Consider the following 22,080-nt stretch of genomic DNA (forward strand, 5'->3'; position numbering starts at 1 on the left):
GTATGTAGCTGTTCAGTGTTCCCAACACCATTTGTTGAAGAGATGGTCTTTTTTCCCATTGAATATTCTTTCCTGCTTTGCTAAAGATGGATCATATAATTGTGGTTTCATTTCTGAGTTTTCCTTTCTGTTGCATTGGTCTGTGAGTCTATTTTTGTGCCAGTACCATACTGTTTTGATTACTATACCTTTGTAATATAACTTGAAGCCCGGAGTTGTGATGCCTCCAGCTATGCTTTTTTTTTTTTTCTCTCCAAAATTGCTTTGGCTATTCGGGTTCTTTTGTGATACCATAAAAATTTTAGAATAGTTTATTCTAGTTATGTGAAAAATGCCCTTGGTAGTTTGAAAGGGATTGCATTAAATCTGTAGATTGCTTTGGGTAGCATAGACATTATAATAATATTTGTTCTTCCAGTCCATGAGCATAGAATGTCTTTCCATTTCTTTGTGACATCCTCAAATTCTTTTAACAATTTTTTATAGTCTTCAGAGTTCAGCTCCCTCATACCTTTCATTAGGTTCATTTCTAGGTATCTTGTTTTTTTGTTGTAATTGTAAATTGGATTGTTTGCTTCATCTTTTTCTACTGCTTTATTACTGGTGTATAGAATACAGCAGATTTCTGTACATTCATTTTGTATCCTACAAATGGGAGTCTTTCGGGTTTTCAATACATAGTATGATGTCATGTGCAAATGGTGAAATTTTTACTTCTTCCTTACCAATCTGTATGCCATTTATTTTTGTTGTTATTGTCTGATTGCTGTGCCTAGGACTTCCAGTAGTATGTTGAATTAAAGTGCTGAGAGTGGACATCCTTGTCTTGTTCCTGACCTTAGGGGAAAAGCTCTGAATTTTTCCCCAGTGAGTATGATGTTAGCTGAGTGTTTTTCATATATGACCTTTATTATGTTGAGGTATATTTCCTCTAAACCTACTTGCTTGAGGGTTTTTATCATTAATGAATGATGTACTTTGTGAAATGCTTTTTCTTCCTCCATTAAAATGATCATGTGTTTTTAATATTTTCTCTTATTGATGTGATGTATTACATTGATTAATTTGCGAATACTGAACCACCCTTGCATCCCGAGAATAAATCCCACTTGATTGTGGTGAATGATTTTTAAATGCATTGTTAGATTCAGTTTGCTAGTATTTCGTTGAGAATCTTTGCATCTATGTACATCAGAGATACTGGCCCATAGCTCATTCTGTGCTGTCTTTATCTGGTTTTGGCAGGTGATAGTGACCTCATAGAATGAATTTGGGAGCCTTCCTTCTTCTATTTTTTGGAATAGCTTGAGAAGAATAGGTATTAACTTTTCCCTAAATGTTTGCTATAATTCATTTATGAAGCCATCTCGTCTTGGACTTTTCTTTGTTGGGGTTTTTTGATTATTGACTCAGTGTCTTTGCTGCTAATTGTTCTGTGCAAATTTTCTATTTCTTCCTGCTTCAGTTTTTGTAGGTTATATATTTCTAGGAACTTATCCATTTCTTCTAGGTGGACCAATTTGTTGACATATAGCTTTTCATAATATTCATTGACAATTGCCTGTTATTTCTGTGGTGTTGGTTATTTCTCCTCTTTCATTTGTGATTTTAAGTTCTCTCTCTCTTTTCTCTCTCTCTCTCTCTCTCTCTCTCTCTCTTGCTCTCAATAAGTCTGACTAGAAATTTACTGATTTTGTTGATCATTTCAAAGAACCAGCTCCTGATTTTATTGATCTGTTCTATTTTTTTTACTTTATATATCATTTATTTCTACACTGATCTTTATTATTTCCTTCCTTCTGCTGTTTTGAGTTTTGTTTGTTCTTCTTTTCTAGCTCCTTTAACAGTAAGATTAGGTCGTTTGAGATTTTTCTTGATTTCTGAGTGGGAAGGAAAGACAAAAAGTGACAAACACTAGAAAAGAACAGAGAAAATCTCTAGAAATGATAAAACCAGTAATAAAATGGCACTAAATACATATCTATCAATAATTATGCTAAATGTAAATGGACTGAACACTCTACTCAAAAGATATAGGGTGTCATAATGGATAAAAAACAAGACCCATCTATATGCTGCCTACAAGTGACTCAGTTTAGACCTACAGATACCTGCAGATTGAAAGTGAGGGGTGGAGAAACATTTATCATGCAAATGGACATCAAAAGATAGCTAGAGCAGTAATACTTATATCAGACAAACTATATTTTAAACCAAATATAGTAACAAGAGATAAGGAAGGTCACTATATCATAATAAAGGGGGTTATCCAATAAGAAGATCTAAAATTTGTAAATATTTATGCCAACAGCTTGGGAGCACCCAAATATATAAAATAGCTAATAACAAACATGAAGGAACTCAGGAACTCATTGGTAATATACAATAATAGTAGGGGACATTAACACCCTACTTACATCATTGGACAGATTATCTAAACAGAAAATCAACAAGGAAACAATGGCTTTGAATGACACAGTGGACCAGATTGACTTAACAGATATATTCAGAACATTACATCCTAAAGCAGCAGAATACACATTGTTCTCAAGTGCACATGGAATATTTTCCAGAATAGAATACATACTAGGTCACAAATCAGGCTTCAACCATTACAAAACATTTGAGATCATACCATGCATATTTCCAACCACAACACTATGAAACTTGAAGTCAACAACAAGAAAAAATTTGGAAAGACCACAAATATATGGAGGTTAAAGAACATGCTACTAAAGAATGAAGGAGTCAACCAGTAAATCAAAGAAGAAATTTTAAAAATACATGGGAACAAATTAAAACAAAAACACAATGATCCAAAACCATTGGGATGCAGCAAAAGTAGTCACAAGAGGGATATATAGCAATACACGACCAACCTCAAGAACCAAGAAGCATCTCAGATAAACAACCTAACCTTACACCCAAAGGTGCTAGAAAAAGAACATAAACAAAGCCTAAAGCCAGATGAATAAGTGAAATAACAAATATTAGAGTAAAAATAAATGTTATAGAAACAAATAAAAAAAAAAACCAGAACAGATCAATGAAACCAGGAGCTGGTTCTTTGAAAAATTTAATAAAATTGATTAAGCCCTAGCCAACCGTATCAAAAAGAAAAAAGACCATGGGGCGCCTGGGTGGCTCAGTCGGTTAAGCGTCTGACTTCGGCTCAGGTCATGATCTCACGGTCCATGAGTTCGAGCCCCACATCGGGCTCTGTGCTGACAGCTCAGAGCCTGGAGCCTGCTTCAGATTCTGTGTCTCCCTCTGTCTCTGACCCTCCCCCGTTCATGCTCTGTCTCTCTCTGTCTCAAAAATAAATAAACATTAAAAAAATTTAAAAAAAAAGAAAAAAGACCATAATCAATAAAATCACCAATGAGAAAGGAAAAATAACCAACACCACAGAACTACAAACAATTATAAGAGAATATAATGAAAAATTATATGCCAACAAATTGGACAACCTGCACAAAATGGATAAATTCCTAGAAACACATAAGCTACCAAAACTGAAACAGAAATAAATAAAAAACTTGAACAGGTCAATACCCAGCAATGAAAGTGAATCAGTAATCAAAAAACTCCCAACAAACAAAACTCCAAGACCAGGTGTCTTCACAGGGGAATTCTACCAGACATTTAAAGAACAGTTCATATCTATTATTCACAAACTATTCTAAAAATAATAGAAATTGAAGGAAAACCTCCAAACTCATACTATGAGGCCAGCTTATCCTGATGCCAAAACCCTACAGGGATTCCACTAAAAAAGCAAACTACAAGCCAATATCCCTTATGAACATGAATGTACAAATTCTTAACAAAATACTAGCATATTGAACCCAACAGTGCATTAAAAGATCATTCACCATGATCAAGTGCGATTTATTGCTGAGTTGCAAGGGTGGTTCAATATTCACAAATCACTTAATGTGATACACCACATTAATAAAAAATGGGATAAGAACCATATGAACAATAGATGCAGAAAAAACATTTGACAAAGTACAGCATCAATTCTTTTTTTTTTTTTTTAGTTTTTTTTAAGTTTATTTATTTTGAGAGAGAGAGTGCAAACAGGGTAGGGGCAGAAAGAGAAGGGGATACAGAATCTGAAGCAGGTTCCAGGCTCTGAGCTGTCAGCACAGAGTCCGATGCAGGGCTCGAACTCATGAACCATGAGATCATTACCTGAGCCAAAGTCAAACACTTAACCGACTAAGTCACTCAGGTGCCTCGTATCCATTCTTGCTTAAAAAAAAAAAAAGGAAAAAAAAAACTTCAACAAAGTAGGGATAGATGGAACATACCTCAACAAAATAAAGGCCATATATTAAAAAACTCATAGCTAGTATCATCTTCAATGGGGAACAACTGAGAGCTTTTCTTCCATGGTCAGGAACAAAACAGGGTGTCCACTCTCACCACTTTTATCTAACATAGTACTGGAAGTCCTAGCCTCAGCAATCAGACAACACAAAGAAATAAAAAGCATCTAAATTGTCAAGGAAGAAGTCAAACTTTCACTATTTGCAGATGACATGATACTATATATAGAAAACTCAAAAGACTCCACAAAAATATTGCTAGAACTGATACAGAAAACTCAGCCAAAATGAAATGGACATCTGAATATCCCTATAGCCATTAAAGAAGTTGAATTCATAACTAAAAAGCCCCTGAAAGAGAAATCTGCAGGTCGAGATAGTTTCACTGGAGAATTCCACAAAGTCTTTAAAGAAAAAGTAACACCAATTTAAAATAATATTTTCCAGAAAATAAAAGATGAGAGAGTTACCAATTCCTTTTATGAGGAAAGTATCGCCCTAAAACCAAAATCCAAGAGTGTAGAAAAAAACCCCAAAAACCAATAACTCATTTAGATGCAAAAAACCCTCAACAAAATAATGGCATATCAAATCCAGCACTGTACAAAAAGAATTATACACCAAGACCAAGTGGGATTTATTTCAGCTATGCAACCCTAGTTTGAAATTGAAAAACCAATGTAACTTTTTATACAAACAGGATGGAGATGAAAAATCATATGATCATATTAATTGACACAGAAAACACATTTAACAAAATCCAACACCCATTAGTGATGAAAAAAATCTCATAAAGTTAGGAATAGATGGGGACTTCCTCAACTTATACAGAGCATCTACAAAAAAACCTACAGCTAACATCATATGTACCAGTGATTTCCTCCAAAAACAAAGCAAAGATGTCAGCTCTAATCAGTCTTAATCTTAATTCAGCCATTGCAATAAGGTGAGTAAAGGAAATAAAAGGCATCCATGTTAGAAAGGAAGAAATAAAACTACTTATTTTGCAGATAATATGATTATCTACATAGACCACCACCTGGAATGTACAAAAATCTCCTAGAACTAATATGTGAGGTCAGCAAGGTTGCAGGACACAAGATCAACACCCCCAAAATAACCCACATTTCTAGTTACTAACAACAAACATGTATAAACAGACATTCAAAACAGAATACCATTATACTCTTTAGCTCCATCCATGTCATTGCAAATTGCTAGAGAGTATAACGCTAAGTGAAACAAGTTAGTTAAAAAAATACCATATGTTTTCCTTCATATGTAGCATTTAAGAAATAAAATAAAGGAGCAAAGGGAAAAAAAGAGAGAAAAACAAAGAAGCAGACTCTTAACTATGGAAAACAAAACTTATGCTTACCAGAGGGGAGGGGATGGGTTTATGGGTTAAATAGGTGATGAGGACTGAGGAGTGCACTTTTTGTGATGAGCACCAGGTGATGTATGGAATTGTTGAATCACTATATTGTGCACTTGAAACTATTATAACACTGTATGTTAACTGTACTGGAATTTGAAATAAGAATAAATAAATACATACATACATACATCGTATATACATATACAAATACATAAATAAATACATAAATAAAGTATGTATTTAAAAACACAGTACCACTTACCATCACTTCTAAGAAAATATTTAGGTATAAATCCAACAAAACATATACTGTACATGTATGCTGAAAATTGCATAATGCTAATTAATCAAGAAAGACCTAAATAACTAAAGAGACATACCATGTTCATAGATGGGAAGACTAAATATAGTAGAGATGTCAGTTTTCTCCAAGAAGATTTATAAGTTTAATGTAATTTCTATGGAAATCTCAGCAAGTTTATTTATAGATATGTGCAATCTCATTCTAACTTTCATTTGGAAAGTCACCAGACCTAGAAAAATCAATCTTGAAAGAGAAAAAGAAGGTGGACAAAACCACTCTACTTAATGTTAAAGCTTACTATTTAACTACAGTAATCAAGACAGTGTAGTATTAGTGGAGGGAAAGATACATAAGTCAATGAAACAGAATAGAGGACCCAGAGAGAGGAAGTATGGAAGATGGCAGCGTAGGAGGACACTGGGCTCACCTCGTCCTGCTGACTGCTGAGATTCTACCCACATCGACCTAAATAACCCAGGAAACCACCGGCAGACTAGCAGAATGTACTCTCTGGAGCCAAGCATAAACAAGAGGCCCACGGAAGAGGGTAGGAAGGGTAGAGAGGCAGTGCGTGCTACATGGACTGGCAGGAGGGAGCCAGGGCGGTGGAGGGGCAGTGTGCCGGGCAAGGCAGAGCCCCCGAAGTCTGGCTTCCAAAAGCAGAGGGGCCGGACTGTGTGAGTTCTGACAGCCAGCAGGACTTAACATCTGGAATGTTAAAAGTCGACAACTCTGCTCTCAGAGAGCAGTGAGGGTGAGAGGATGCTGGGAGGGAGAGTTGTTGAGCCCAGGAAGACAGAGTTCAGCTGCCGAAATTCCAAAGGGAACTAGTTCCTGTCACTGAACTTGCTTGCACCATGCACACGCCCAATGCTGTGTTTCTGTGGATCCACCCCTCCAACAGCCCTGTCTACTCCTGGTGCTGCAGGGCCCCTCCACAGGGGACCACCAATGGCAAAGCTAGCTAAGCCTACCCCTCCCGCCCCTGTGCACCTTGCAGATCATCCCCGGCTAATACGCCCTTGGGCAGATCTCCTCGAAGCAGCACCACAAGCCTGGCAGTGTGCAAGCAGCCCAGACAGGGGCCACACCACTCCACAGTGAGTCCTGACCCTGGGAGAGGGGAAGATAAGGTACACACCAGTCTGACTGTGGGCCCCACAGTGGGCTGGGGACAGACATCGGGTCTGACTGAAGCCCCGCCCACCAACACAAGTTTCTCCAGACAGCACAAGGGAAGTGCCCTGCAGTTGGGAGCTACCACAGGGACTAGCCAAAATGACAAAACGGAAGAATTCTCCTCAAAAAGACACTCCGGGAAGTAGCGACAGCTAACGAATTGATCAAAACCGATTTAGGCAATATAATGGAACAAGAATTTAGAACAATAGCCATAAAATTAACCGCTGGGCTGGAAAAAAGCATAGAGGACAGCAGAGAATCTACTACAAAGACCAAGGGACGAAGAAACAGTCATGAGAAACTAAAAAATTCTATAAATGAGGTGCAAAATAAAATGGAGGCGGCCATAGCACGGATTGAAGAGGCAGATGAGAGAATAGGTGAATTAGAGGATAAAATTATGGAAAAAGAGGAACCTGAGAAAAAGAGAGATAAAAAAAATCCAGGAGTATGAGGGGAGAATTAGAGCACTAAGTGATGCAATCGAACGGAACAATATCCATATCATAGGAATTCCAGACGAAGAAGAGAGAGAAAGGGGCTGAAGGTGTACTTGAACAAATCATAGCTGAGAACTTCCCTGATCTGGGGAAGGAAACAGGCATTGAAATCCAAGAGGCACACAGAACTCCCTTCAGACGTAACTTGAATCGATCTTCTGCACGACATATCATAGTGAAACTGGCAAAATACAAGGACAAAGAGAATTCTGAAAGCAGCTAGGGAATAAACAGGCCCTAACTTACAAAGGTAGACACATAAGGGTAGTAGCAGACCTATCTACTGAAACTTGGCAGGCCAGAGAGGAATGGCAGGAAATCCTCAATGTGATGAACGGATAAAATATGCAGCCAAGAATCCTTTATCCAGCAAGTCTGTCATTCAGAATAGAAGGAGAGATAAAGGTTTTCCCAAACAAACAGAAACTGAAGGAATTCATCACCACTAAACCAGCCCTACAAGAGATCCTAAGGGGGATTCTGTGAGTGAAATGTTGCAAGGACCACAAAGTACCAGAGACATCACTACAAGCATGAAACCTACAGACATCACAAGAACTCTAAACCCATATCTTTCAAAAATAACACTGAGTGTAAATGGACTACGTGCTCCAACCAAGAGACATAGGGTATCAGAATGGATAAAAACCAAGACCCATCTATTTGCTGTTTACGAGAGACTCATTTTAGACCTCAGGACACCTTCAGATTGAAAGTGAGGGGATGGAGAACTATCTATCATGCTACTGGAAGTCAAAAGAAAGCTGGAGTAGCCATACTTATATCAGACAAACTAGAGTTTAAATTAAAGGCTGTAACAAGAGATGAAGAAGGGCATTATATAATAATTACAGGCACTATCCATCAGGAAGAGCTAACAATTATAAGTGTCTATGTGCCAAATACGGGAGCCCTCAAATATATAAAACAATCGCAAACATAAGCAACCTTATTGATAGGAATGTGGTAACTGCAGGGGACTTTAATACCCCACTTACAACGATGGATAGATCATCTAGACACAGGATCAATAAAGAAACAAGGGCCTTAAAGGGTACATCGGATCAGATGGACTTGACAGATATATTTAGAATTCTGCATCTCAAAGCAACAGAATATACTTTCTTCTCGAGTGCATGTGGAACATTCTCCAAGATAGATCACATACTGGGTCACAAAACAGCCCTTCATAAGTATACAGGAATTGAGATCATACCATGCACACTTTCAGACCACAATGCTATGAAGCTTGAAATCAACCACAGGAAAAAGTCTGGAAAACCTCCAAAAGCATGGAGGTTAAAGAACACCCTGCTAAAGAATGAATGGGTCAACCAGGCAATTAGAGAAGAAATTAAGAAATATATGGAAACAAATGAAAATGAAAAGACAACAATCCAAACGCTTTGGGATGCAGCGAAGGCAGACCTGAGAGGAAAATACATTGCTATCCAGGCCTATCTCAAGAAACAAGAAAAATCCCAAATACAAAATCTAACAGCACACCTAGAGGAAATAGAAGTGGAACAGCAAAGACACCCCAAACCCAGCAGAAGAAGAGAAATAATAAAGATCAGAGCAGAAATAGACGATATAGAATCTTAAAAAAATGTAGAGCAGATCAATGAAAGCAAGAGTTGGTTTTTTGAAAAAATAAACCAAATGGATAAACCTCTAGCCAGGCTACTCAAAAAGAAAAGGGAGATAACCGAAATAGATAAAATCATGAATGAAAATGGAATTATTACAGCCAATCCCTCAGAAATACAAGCAATTATCAGGGAATACTATAAAAAATTATATACCAACAAACTGGACAACCTGGAAGAAATGGACAAATTCCTCAGCACCCACACACTTCCAAAACTCAAACAGGAAGAAGTAGAAAACTTGAACAGACCCATAACCAGCGAAGAAATTGAATCAGTCATCAAAAATCTCCCAACAAATGAGTCCAGGACCAGATGGCTTCCCAGGGGAATTCTACCAGACATTTAAAGCAGAGATAATACCTATCCTTCCCAAGCTGTTCCAAAAAATAGAAAGGGAAGGAAAACCTCCAGACTCATTCTATGAAGCCAGCATTACTTTGATTCCCAAACCATACAGAAAACCAGCAAAAACAGAACTACAGGCCAATATCCCTGATGAATATGGATGCAAAAATTCTCAACCACATACTAGCAAATCGAATTCAGCAGCATATAAAAAGAATTGTTCATCATGACCAAGTGGGATTCATTCCTGGGCTGCAGGCCTGGTTCAACATTCGGAAATCAATCAATGTGATACATCACATTAATAGAAGAAAATAAAAGAACCATATGATCCTGTCAATCGATGCAGAAAAAGCATTTGACAAGATTCAGCATCTTTTCTTAATAAAAACCCTTGAGAAAGTCGGGATAGAAGGAACATACTTAAACATCATCAAAGCCATTTATGAAAAGTCCACAGCTAATATCATCCTCAATGGGGAAAAACTGAGAGCTTTCCCCCTGAGATCAGGAACACGACAGGGGTGTCCACTCTCACCGCTGTTGTTTAACATAGTGTTGGAAGTTCTAGCATCAGCAATCAGACAACAAAAGGAAATCAAAGGCATCAAAATTGGCAGAGATGAAGTCAAGCTTTCACTTTTTGCAGATGACATGATATTATACATGGAAAACCCGATAGACTCCACCAAGAGTCTGCTAGAACTGATACATGAATTCAGCAACGTCGCAGGATACAAAATCAATGTACAGAGATCAGTTGCATTCTTATACACTAATAATGAAGCAGCAGAAAGACAAATAAAGAAACTGATCCCATTCACAATTGCACCAAGAACCATAAAATACCTAGGAACAAACCTAACCAAAGGTATAAAAGATCTGTATGCTGAAAACTATAGAAAGCTTATGAAGGAAATTGAAGAATACACAAAGAAATGGAAAAACATTCCGTGCTCATGGATTGGAAGAATCAACATTGTTAAAATGTCAATACTACCCAAAGCTATCTACACATTCAATGCAATCCCACGCAAAATTGCACCAGCATTCTTCTCGAAGCTAGAACAAGCAGTCCTAAAATTTATATGGAGCCACAAAAGACCCCGGATAGCCAAAGTAATATTGAAGAAGACCAAAGCTGGAGGCATCACAATCCCACACTTTAGCCTCTACTACAAAGCTGTCATCATCAAGACAGCATGGTATTGGCACAAAAACAGACACATAGACCAATGGAACAGAATAGAGATTCCAGAATTGGACCCACAAACGTATGGGCAACTAATCTTTGACAAAGCAGGAAAGAATATCCAATGGAAAAAACACAGTCTCTTTAACACATGGTGCTGGGAGTACTCGACAGAAATATGCAGAAGAATGAAACTAGACCACTTTCTTACACCATTCCCAAAAATAAACTCAAAATGGATAAAGGACCTGAATGTGAGACAGGAAACCATCCAAACCCTAGAGGAGAAAGCAGGAAAAAGCCTCTCTGACCTCAGCAGCAGCAGCAGCAGCAGCAGCAACTTCTTGCATGATACATCTCCAAAGGCAAGGGAATTAAGAGCAAAAATTAACTACTGCAAACTCATGAAGATAAAAAGCTTCTGCACTACAATAGAAACAATCAACAAAACTAAAAGCAACCGACAGAATGGGAAAAGATATTTGCAAATGACATATCGGACAAAGGGCTGGTATCCAAAACCTATAAATAGCTCGCCAAAATGCACACCCGAAAAACAAATAATCCAGTGAAGAAATGGGCAGAAAACATGAATAGACACTTCTCTAAAGAAGACATCCAGATGGCCAACAGGCACATGAAAAGATGCTCAACGTCACTCCTCATCAGGGAACTATAAATCAAAACCACACTCAGATACCACCTCATGCCAGTCAGAGTGGCTAAAATGAACAAATCAGGAGGCTCTAGATGCTGGCCAGGATGTGGAGAAACGGGAACCCCTCTTGCACTGTTGGTGGGAATGCAAACTGATGCAGCCGCTCTGGAAAACAGTGTGGAGGTTCCTCAAAAGTTAAAAATAGGCCTACCCTACGACCCAGCAATAGCACTGCTAGGAATTTGCCCAAGGGATACAGGAGTGCTGATGCATAGGGGCTCTTGTACCCCAATGCTTAGAGCAGCACTTTCAACAATAGCCAAATTATGGAAAGAGCCTAAATGTCCATCAACTGATGAATGGATAAAGAAATTGTGGTTTATATACACAATGGAATACTACGTGGCAATGAGAAAGAATGAAATATGGCCCTTTGTAGCAACGTGGATGGAACTGGAGCGTGTTATGCTAAGTGAAATCAGTCATACAGAGAAAGACAGATACCATATGTTTTCACACTTATGTGGATCCTGAGAAACTTAACAGAAGACCATGGGCGAGGGGAAGAGAAAAAAAAGGTTAGAGAGGGAGGGAGCCAAAACTTAAGAGACTCTTAAGAACTGAAAACAAACTGAGGGTTAATGGGGGGTGGTCGGGAGGGGAGGGTGGGTGATGGGTATTGAGAAGGGCACCGCTTGGGATGAGCACTGGGTGTTGTATGGAAAGCAATTTGACAATAAATTTCATATTAAAAGAATTAAAAATAAACTACTTTGTGTATTTAAAAAAATAAAATAAAGTGATTAAAAATGAATAAATTGCCTTGTCTTTATGCACAAAACAAATAACAATGAAGCTCTAACAGAGTATACTTCTTCAGGCTGTAAACGTAGCTGGAGTTGGACTGTTTGGAGGAACTGGCAGAGTAACCACACCAGCAACTGTACCAGCAGTAGTACCAATGCTACATGAAGTTGAAAACAAAGTTCCTGCCAAATTGGCATCATCTTGCATTGCTATTAAATGGGAGGAACCAGATTGCCATGGCTCTCCAATCACTGGATATAACATTGAATACGGAGACAGAAAAATTCAGACTGTTGATAGAGTAACAGAATGTCTTCTGAAAAACCTACAGCCTGATACCACATACATGTAAGTTGCTTATATCTTACTTTGGGTAGACACAAAGTTTTTTGAGAATTTTAAACAAGTCTACATCTCTATGTTTTATATAGTCTACATATTTTTTGAAAGAGAATTTTACTGGTTCAGAAAAATTTGACGTTACTAAAATCCAGTGTCTCTCATCAAAATTTGTCAATAGTGATTATGCAAATTCAAGATTTTGGCTTCACAAATTTGTCTCTAATTATTAGTATAATATGATGGTCAATACTCTTTCATGGGGTTGCCAGAGGCATAGCTTAAATGTAGAAATTTATTTTCCTTTCTAAACCCAAATTAATAAAGTTTAATTTTTTTTCTTCTTACCGCTAGAATCAGAATTCAAGCCATCAATCATTATGGACTAAGCCCTTTTAGCCAATCAATAAGAACCAAAACCAAGCCACTACCACTTGATCCTCCACATCTTGATTGTGTGGTCTATGGACACTAGAGCCTCAAACTGAAATGGGGTAACTCTTCAAGCAAAGGATTACTTTCCAACCTTATAAGCTACAATTTGTTAATAGGAGATCGATCTGGCAGTTAAGCTATTTGTACTATTAAACATGTATTACAATAAAAATGTTTTAAAATTTCTAAAATTTTAAAATTTCCTATGAAACCTATAATCCAAAGTGGTTTCAATGAACTGATAGATGTGAAATCAGTATATTATTATGTAAAGCATACTTTCTTAAATTCCTACTGATAATTTAGCTCTCTATTTTTGCCTCTTCCAAAACACTTCTTCCTTTATAAAACATACATTAATACCGGGGAATAGAAGTTACCAAAGGAATATGAAAGCCAACACCGTGCCATTATGATATGTACAACCTGATTTTTTTTCCTTTTATGTTGTACATACCTGGCTTCAAGTTGATTTATTTAGGCCTTACTGAGGTACCAGTTTCAAGTCAGATAAATAGAGTTATGTGTACTTGAATAACTGTTGACTAATAATATTGCTTCTCCCATATTGTTTCCCACTCCCAGATTTTCTATAATTTACCATGGACCTTGTCAGACTCACAAAGTGAACAGACTGAGTGAATATACTCAATACAAATTTAAAATACAAACATGCAATGAAGCTGGTGAGGGACCACTGTCTGGTATCTACACTTTCACTACAACCAAAACTCCACCAGCCGCACTTAAAGGTAAGTATTATAAGCCAGACAATGAAGGGTGCATTAATATGAGCTCCAATAGTTCATATATAAAACTCTGCAGTAAGGTTTATTTTAAATGTTCAAAAATAGCAAAAGACTGTGTTACTTAATTATGGGCTCAAGGGGCAATTAAAAATTTAATAAGACTCTGAAAATCTTATTTTACTTTTTGAGGATTTTATTTAAATTTGTTAGTAAATGCATAGTATACTACTAGTTTCAGGTCTACAATATAGTGATTTCAACACCCAGAGCTCATCACAAGTGTACTCCTTAATCCCCTCTCCTATTTAACCCATCTCCACACCCACCACCCCTCTGGTAACCATTAGTTTGTTCTCTATAGTTAAGAGTCTCTTTTGTCATTTAATTCTCACACTTTTCTCCCCTTTGCTCATATGTTTTGTTTCTAATATTCACCACATGAGTGAAATCATATGGTATTTGTCTTTCTCTGGCAACTTATTTCGCTTAGGATAATCTTCTCTAGTCCCATCCACATCCTTACAAATGGCAAGATTTCATTCCATTTTGTGAGTAATATTCCATTGTAAATATATACCACTTCTTCGCTATTTATTCACTAGTTAATGGAAATTTGGGCTCCTTCAATAGTTTGGCTATTCTTGATAATGCTGCTATAAACATCGGGGTGCATGCACCCCCTGAGAACCTGTATTTTTGTATCCTTTGGGCAAATACCTAGTAGTGCAATTGCTGGATCATAGGGAAGTTCTATTTTTAACTTTTGAAGAACCTCAATACTGTTTTCCAACGTAGCTACACCAGTTTTTATTCACACTTACCATGTAAGAGGGTTCCCCTTTCTCCACATTCTCACCAACACCAGTTGCTCGTGTTGTTGATTTTAGCTATTCTGTCAGGTATGAGGTGATATCTCATTGTAGTTTTGATTTGTATTTCACTGATGATAAGTGATGAGCATCTTTTCATGTGCCCGTTGGCCATATGACTGTCTTCTTTGGAAAAAATGTCTATTCATGTCTTCTGCCCATTATACTTTTTCTTATATGTTGAGTTTTACAAGGTATTTGTATATTTTGATACTAACCCTTTGTCAAATATGTCATTTGCAGATATATTCTCCTTTTCAGCAAGTTTCCTTTTAGTTTTATTGATTGTTCCCTTTGCTGTGCACAAGCTTTTTATCTTGGTGAAGTCCCAATAGTTTATTTTTAATTTTGTTTCACTTACTTCAGGAGACATACCTAGAAATAAGTTGCTGCAGCTGATGTCAAAGAGGTTACCGCCTGTGTTATCTTCTAGGATTTTTATAGTTTCCTGTATCACATTTAGGCCTTTCATCCATTTTGAATTTATGTTTGTGTATGGTGTAAGACACTGGTCCATACACAAACATAAATTTCACATGTTGCTGTCCAATTTCCCAACACTATTTGTTGAAGAGACTTTTTCCCACTAGATATTCTTTCCTGCTTTGTCAAAGATTAATTGACCATACAGTTGTGGAGTTATTTCATGGTTTTCTATTCTGTTCCCTTGATCTCTGTCTATTTTTATGCTGGTACCATACTGTTTTGATCACTAACACTTTGTAATATCACTTTCAGTCTGGAATTGTGATGCCTCTGGCTTTGCTTTGCTTTTAAGTTTGCTTTGGTTATTTGGCATCTTCTGTGCCTCCATACAAATTTTAGGATTGTTTGTTATAGCTCTGTGAAAAATGCTGGTGGTATTTTTGTAGGGATTGCATTAAATGTGTAGATTGCTTTGGGTAGTATACACATTTTAACAATATTTTTTCTTCCAATCCATGAGCATTGAATGTCTTTCCATTTCTTTGTGTCATCTTCAATTTCTTTCATCACCATTTTACAGTTCTCAGAGTACAGGTCTTTCATCTCTTCAGCTAGTTTTATTCCTAGGTATCTTATTGTTTCCAGTGCAATTGTAAATCAGATTGATTACTTACTTTCTCTTTTCACTGCTTCATTATTGGTGTATAGAAGTACAAAAGATCTCTGTACATCAAATTTGTACCCTGTGACTTCTCTGAATTCATGTATCAGTTCTAGCAATTTTTTGGTGGATTCTTTTGTATTTTCTATATACAATATCATGTCATCTGCAAAGAATGAAAGTCTGACTTCTTCCTTGCTGATATGGATTGATTTTGTTTCTTTTTGTTGTCTTATTGCTGAGGATGGGACTTCCAGTACTCTGTTAAATAACAGTGGTGAGAGTGGATATCCCTGTCTTATTCCTGACCATAGACAAAAAGCTCTCAGGTTTTCCCCATTGTGGATGATATTAGCTGTGTTTATATATATATATATATATATATATATATATATATATATATATATAGTCTTTATTATGTTGAGGTATGTTCCCTTTAATCCTACATTCTTTTTTTTTAATATGAAATTTATTGTCAAATTGGTTTTCATACAACACCCAGTGCTCATTCCAACAGGTTCCCTCCTCAATACCCATCATTCTTAAGGGATTTTATCATAAATGGATGTTGTACTTTGCCAAATGCTTTTTCTACATCTCTTGAAATAAACATGTGGTTCTTATCCTTTCTGTCATTAATGTGGTGTATCACAATGATTGATTTCTGAATACTGAACCACCCTTGCAGCCCAGGAATAAATCCCACTTGATCATGGTGAATGACTCTTTTAATGTGTTGTTGCAGTTGGTTTGTTAGTATTTTATTGAGAATTTTTTCATCCATGTTCATCAGGGATATTGGCCTGTATTTCTCTTTTTTTAATGGAGTCTTTATCTGGTTTTGGTATCAGGGCACTGCTGGCCTCATAGAATGAGTTTGGAATTTTCCTTTCTTCTCTGTTTTTTGGTGGTTTGATAAAAGGTATTAACTCTTCTCTAAATGTTTGGTAGAATTCCCCTGTGAAGCCATCTGGCCTGGACATATATTTGTAGGCTATTTTTTGACTACTGATTCAATTTCATTGCTGGTTATTAGTCTGTTGAAGTTTTTTTTTTTAATTCTTCCCGTTTCAGTTTTGGTACTTTATGTGTTTCTAGGAATTTATCCATTTCTTCCAGGTTGTCCAATGTATTGCCATATAGTTTTTCGTAATATTCTCTTACAATTGTTTATACTTTTGTGGTGTTGGATATTTCTCTTCTCTCATTTGTGATTTTATTTATTTGTGTCCTTTCTCTTTTCTTTTTGATAACTCTGGCTATGAGTTTGTTGATTTTATTAACCTTTTCAAAGAACGAGCCCCTGGTTTCATTGATCTGTTCTATTGTGTTTTGTGTGTTTGTTTGTTTGTTTCTTAGTTTCTATATCATTTATTTTTGCTCTAATATTCCTTCTGTTTAGGCTTTGTGTGATGTTCTTTTTCTAGTTCCTTTAAGTGTAAAGTTAGGTTGTTGATTTGAGATTTTTCTTGATATTTAAGGTCTGCATATATTTCTATATACTTCCCTCTTAGGACCACTGTTGCTGCATCCCAAAAGTATTGGACCATTTTGTTTTCATTTTCATTTTAATTTGCTTCCATGTATTCTTGAACCTCCTTTTTGATTTCCTGTAGCATGTTGTTTAACCTCTGTGTATCTGTGGCCTTTCCAAATCTTTTTTTCTGGTTGAATTCAAGTTTCTTAATGTTGTGGTCAGAAAATACACATAGTATGAGATCAATCTTTTTGTATCTGTTGAAGCCTTATTTGTGACCTGGTATCTGATTTATTCTAATGTCCCATGGGAACTTGAAAAGAATGTGTATTTTGCTGCTTTAGGATGGAATGTTCTGAATATATCTGTTAAGAACATCTGGTCCAGTGTGTCATTCAAAGCCATTGTTTCCTTGTTGATTTTCTGCATAGATGATCTGTCCATTGATGTAAGTGTTTAAGCCCCCTACTATTGTTGTATTATTATCAATGAGTTCCTTCATGTTTGTTATTGTTGTATATATTTGGGTTTTTTCAAAGTTAGGGACATAAATATTTACAATTGTTAGATCTTCTTGTTGGATTGTCTTCTTTATTATGATATAGTGTCCTTTATCTCTTGTTACAGTCTTCGTTTTAATGTCTAATTTGTGCAATATAATTATTGCAACTCTGGCTTTCCTTTGACATCCATTTGCATGATAAATGTTTCTCCATCCCCTCACTTTCAATCTACATGTGAGTTTAGGTCTAAAGTGAGTCTCTTGTAGGCGGCATATAGATGGATCTTGTTTTTTTTAATCCATCCTCACATGTCTTTTGATTGGAGTATTTAATTCATTCACATTCAAATTAATTATCGATAGATATGTATTTATTGCCATTTTATTACCTTTTTTGTCATTGTTTCTAGAGATTTTCTCTGATCTTTTACTGTCTTTGTTACTTTTAGTCTTTCCTTTCCACCCAAAGAGTCCCCTTCAATATTTCTTGCAGAACTGGTGTAGTGGTCACAAACCCTTTTAGTTTTGTCTGGGAAACTCTTTCTCTCTCCTTCTATTCTGTATGATAGGTTTTCTTGATGGAGTATTCCTGCCTGAAGATTTTTCCCATTCAGTACTTTGAATATACCATACCACTCCATTCTTGCTTGTCAAGTTTCTGTTGAGAAATCTCCAGCTAGCCTTATGGATCTTCCATAGTACATTAAGGATTTATTTTGTCTTGTTGCTTTTACGATTTTTTTATCACTATATTTTGCAAATTACAATATCTCTTGTTGTTGACTTGCTTTTTTTTTTTTTCCATTTTGATGGCAGTTCCCTGTGCCTCCTCGATCTGTTTCCTTCCCCAGATTAGGGAAGTAATCTATTATTTCCTCACATAAATACTCTATTATTTCCTCACATAAATTTTCTGCCCCTTTTTCTCTCTTCTTCTGGGACTCCTATAATATGAATGTTACTACATTTGATGGAATAAGTGATTTCCCTAAGTCTATTCTCATGTTCCATAATTCTTTCTTTCTTTTGTTCAGTTTCATTATTTTCCATTACTTTTTCTTCTATGTCATTAATTCATTCCTGTGCTTCTTGTAGCCTGCTGTTCATTGCTTTTAACCTATATCCAATCTCATTTATTGGATTTTACATTTCTGATTCTTTTTAAACTCTTTTATCACTGTGGTAAGGGTCTCTCTGATGTTTTCGAGTGTTTTCTCAAGCCCAGTGAGTACCCTTATGATTATTGCATTAAATTCTCCATCAGGCACATTACTTTTATCTACTTCACTTAATCTCTCCCATGGCCTTATCTTTTTCTTTCATATGGGATAAACTCCTCTACCTTGGAATTTTGTCTAAGTCTCTGCCTTCTTTGTGTTAGAAAAGCCAGTTATGTTCCTGCTCCTGGATATAGTGGTTTTATGAAGAAGAGCTCATGTGGTGTCCAAGATCTGGAAAGTCAGGGAGTGTCTCTGGTGTGTGCTCTGCTTTTGTGTTTTGGCTGCTTTATCCCTCAGACAAGTCATCTGCACAGTCCTCCCTTGCCTGGTCTGGGCAGTTTTTGGCTCTAGCCTGAATATGGTGAGAGTTAACTAGATGTGCTCTGGTCTGCTTGAAAAATGAGACCTGATACTACTTCTACGAAAACTGACTGCCTTGCAGAACTCTCTGATTGGATGATGTGGTGTGGGCAAGGGTTTCTGCTGGTCTTCTAGGGGAAGGGCCCATCACACTGGGACTGAAACAAACTTGGCTGAAAAGGGCAGCACTGCCAGAGCACAGGGGCATGGGGCTTGGTGTAAGCAAGTTAGGCAACCAGTGTAGATGCTGGGCTGCTTCCTGCAGGTGGCTCTGTGTTTATGCTTAGTGACAGGGAAGGAAACTTGGTGCCATCCAGCTGCTTTGTTCACAGAGGCATCTCCATAAATGACTGCCTCTCAGGGAAGCACTCCAAGAAGACTGAATAATCTCCCTTCCATGTGCCCCAGGCATTCTTCATATCCCTGTTTCCTTGCTGTATGCCCCTGGGTTGTTTGCCTGCCATCTCTCCAGGACCAGGACAGTGCCCCCAGGGCTCTATCCCACTCAAGCCCACTGACCCTAAAAACTCTAGGCTTTAAGGGGAAACTGGGTGGCTCAGTTGGGTGAGCATCCAACTTTGGCTCAAGGTCATGATCTCACAGTTCGTGGGTTTGAGCCCCGCGTTGGACTCTGTGCTGACAGCTCAGAGTCTGGAGCCTGCTTCAAATTTTGTGTCTCCCTCTCTCTCTCTCTACCCCTCCCATGCTTGCATGCTCTGTCTCTCAAAAATAAATATTAAAAATTAAAAAAAAACAAAAATTACAGGCTTTAAGCACCACTGGTTGAAGGAACTCACTTGCAAGAAATTCAAACTCTCTCATTTTCCACGCCAACAGCTTTGGGGAAACATTCTCTTTATATGTCTCTTTGTGTGCTTCTCTGTCACCCTTTGCAACCAGTTCCTCCCCGATGTAGTACTAGTGATCCATATCTCCCCTAAACCATGTCTCCACACATCCTACATTCTTTGCTGTGGCTTTTCCCTCCCGTTAACTGTAGAGTATTTTCTGTCAGTCTTCGGGTTCATTTCTGGGTTATGGATGATTTGATAGTTATCCAGGTGTTTTCATTGGACAAAACAAGCCTAGGTCCTACTACTCTGCCCTAAAAAATATTTTTTATATATTTGGGGGCTCCGGTATTCGGCGCATAGACATTTATAATTGTTAGCTCTTCCTGATGGATAGACCCTGTAACTATTATATAATGTCCTTCTTCATCTCTTGTTACAGCCTTTAATTTAAAGTCTAGTTTGTCTGATATAAGTATGGCTACTCCAGCTTTCTTTTGGCTTCCAGTCGCATGATAAATAGTTCTCCATCCCCTCACTCTCAATCTAAAGGTGTCCTCAGGTCTAAAATGAGTCTCTTGTAGACAGCAAATAGATGGGTCTTGTTTTTTTATCCATTCTGATACCCTATGTCTTTTGGTTGGTGCATTTAATCCATTGACATTCAGTGTTATTATAGAAAGATACGGGTTTAGAGTCATTGTGATGTCTGTATGTTTTATGCTTATAGTGATGTCTCTGGGACTTTGTCTCACAGGGTCCCCCTTAGGATCTCTTGTAGGGCTGGTTTAGTGGTGACAAATTCCTTCAGTTTTTGTTTGTTTGGGAAAACCTTTATCTCTCCTTCTATTCTAAATGACAGACTTGCTGGATAAAGGATTCTTGGCTGCATATTTTTTCTGTCTAGCACCCTGAAAATCTCGTGCCAATTCTTTCTGGCCTGCCAAGTTTCAAAAGAGAGATCAGTCACGAGTCTTATAGGTCTCCCTTTATATGTGAGGGCATGTTTACCCCTTGCTGCTTTCAGAATTTTCTCTTTATCCTTGTATTTTGCCAGTTTCACTATGATATGTCGTGCAGAAGATCGATTCAAGTTACGTCTGAAGGGAGTTCTCTGTGCCTCTTGGATTTCAATGCCTTTTTCCTTCCCCAGTTCAGGGAAGTTCTCAGCTATTATTTCTTCAAGTACCCCTTCAACACCTTTCCCTCTCTCTTCCTCCTCTGGGATACCAATTATGCGTATATTATTTCTTTTTAGTGTATCACTTAATTCTCTAATTTTCCCCTCATACTCCTGGATTTTTTTATCTCTCTTTTTCTCAGCTTCCTCTTTTTCCATAACTTTATCTTCTAGTTCACCTATTCTCTCCTCTGCCTCTTCAAGCCGAGCTGTGGTGGTTTCCATTTTGTTATGCATTTCGTTTAAAGCGTTTTTCAGCTCCTCGTGACTGTTCCTTAGTCCCTTGATCTCTGTAGCAAGAGATTCTCTGCTGTCCTGTATACTGTTTTCAAGCCCAGCGATTAATTTTATGACTATTATTCTAAATTCACTTTCTGTTATGTTATTTAAGGCCTTTTTGATCAGCTCATTAGCTGTTGTTATTTCCTGGAGATTCTTCTGAGGGGAATTCTTCCGCTTGGTCATTTTGGATAGTCCCTGGCGTGGTGAGGACCTGCAGGGCACTTCCCCTGTGCTGTGGTGTATAACTGGAGTTGGTGGGCGGGGCCGCAGTCAGACCCGATGTCTGCCCCCAGCCCACCGCTGGGGCCACAGTCAGACTGGTGTGTGCCTTCTCTTCCCCTCTCCTAGGGGCGGGATTCACTGTGGGGTGGTGTGGCTCGTCTGGGCTACTTGCACCCTGCCAGGCTTGTGATGCTGGGGATCTGGCGTATTAGCTG

The 22,080-nt window shown here is 37.6% G+C and overlaps 1 protein-coding gene across 1 annotated transcript in view; it reads left to right on the forward strand.

Moving 5' to 3' along the window:
• The window catches only part of LOC125156982 (fibronectin type III domain containing protein 3C1-like), a 79,933-nt gene that overhangs the window by 36,082 nt on the left and 21,771 nt on the right, over positions 1-22,080 (forward strand). Inside the window, 3 exon segments of the mRNA XM_047843258.1 lie at positions 12,426-12,700; positions 13,046-13,255; positions 13,709-13,878. Coding sequence (XP_047699214.1) covers positions 12,426-12,700; positions 13,046-13,255; positions 13,709-13,878 — 655 coding nt within the window.

This window comes from Prionailurus viverrinus, chromosome X (genome assembly GCF_022837055.1).
Source record: "Prionailurus viverrinus isolate Anna chromosome X, UM_Priviv_1.0, whole genome shotgun sequence".
Classification (NCBI taxonomy): Eukaryota; Metazoa; Chordata; class Mammalia; order Carnivora; family Felidae; genus Prionailurus; species Prionailurus viverrinus.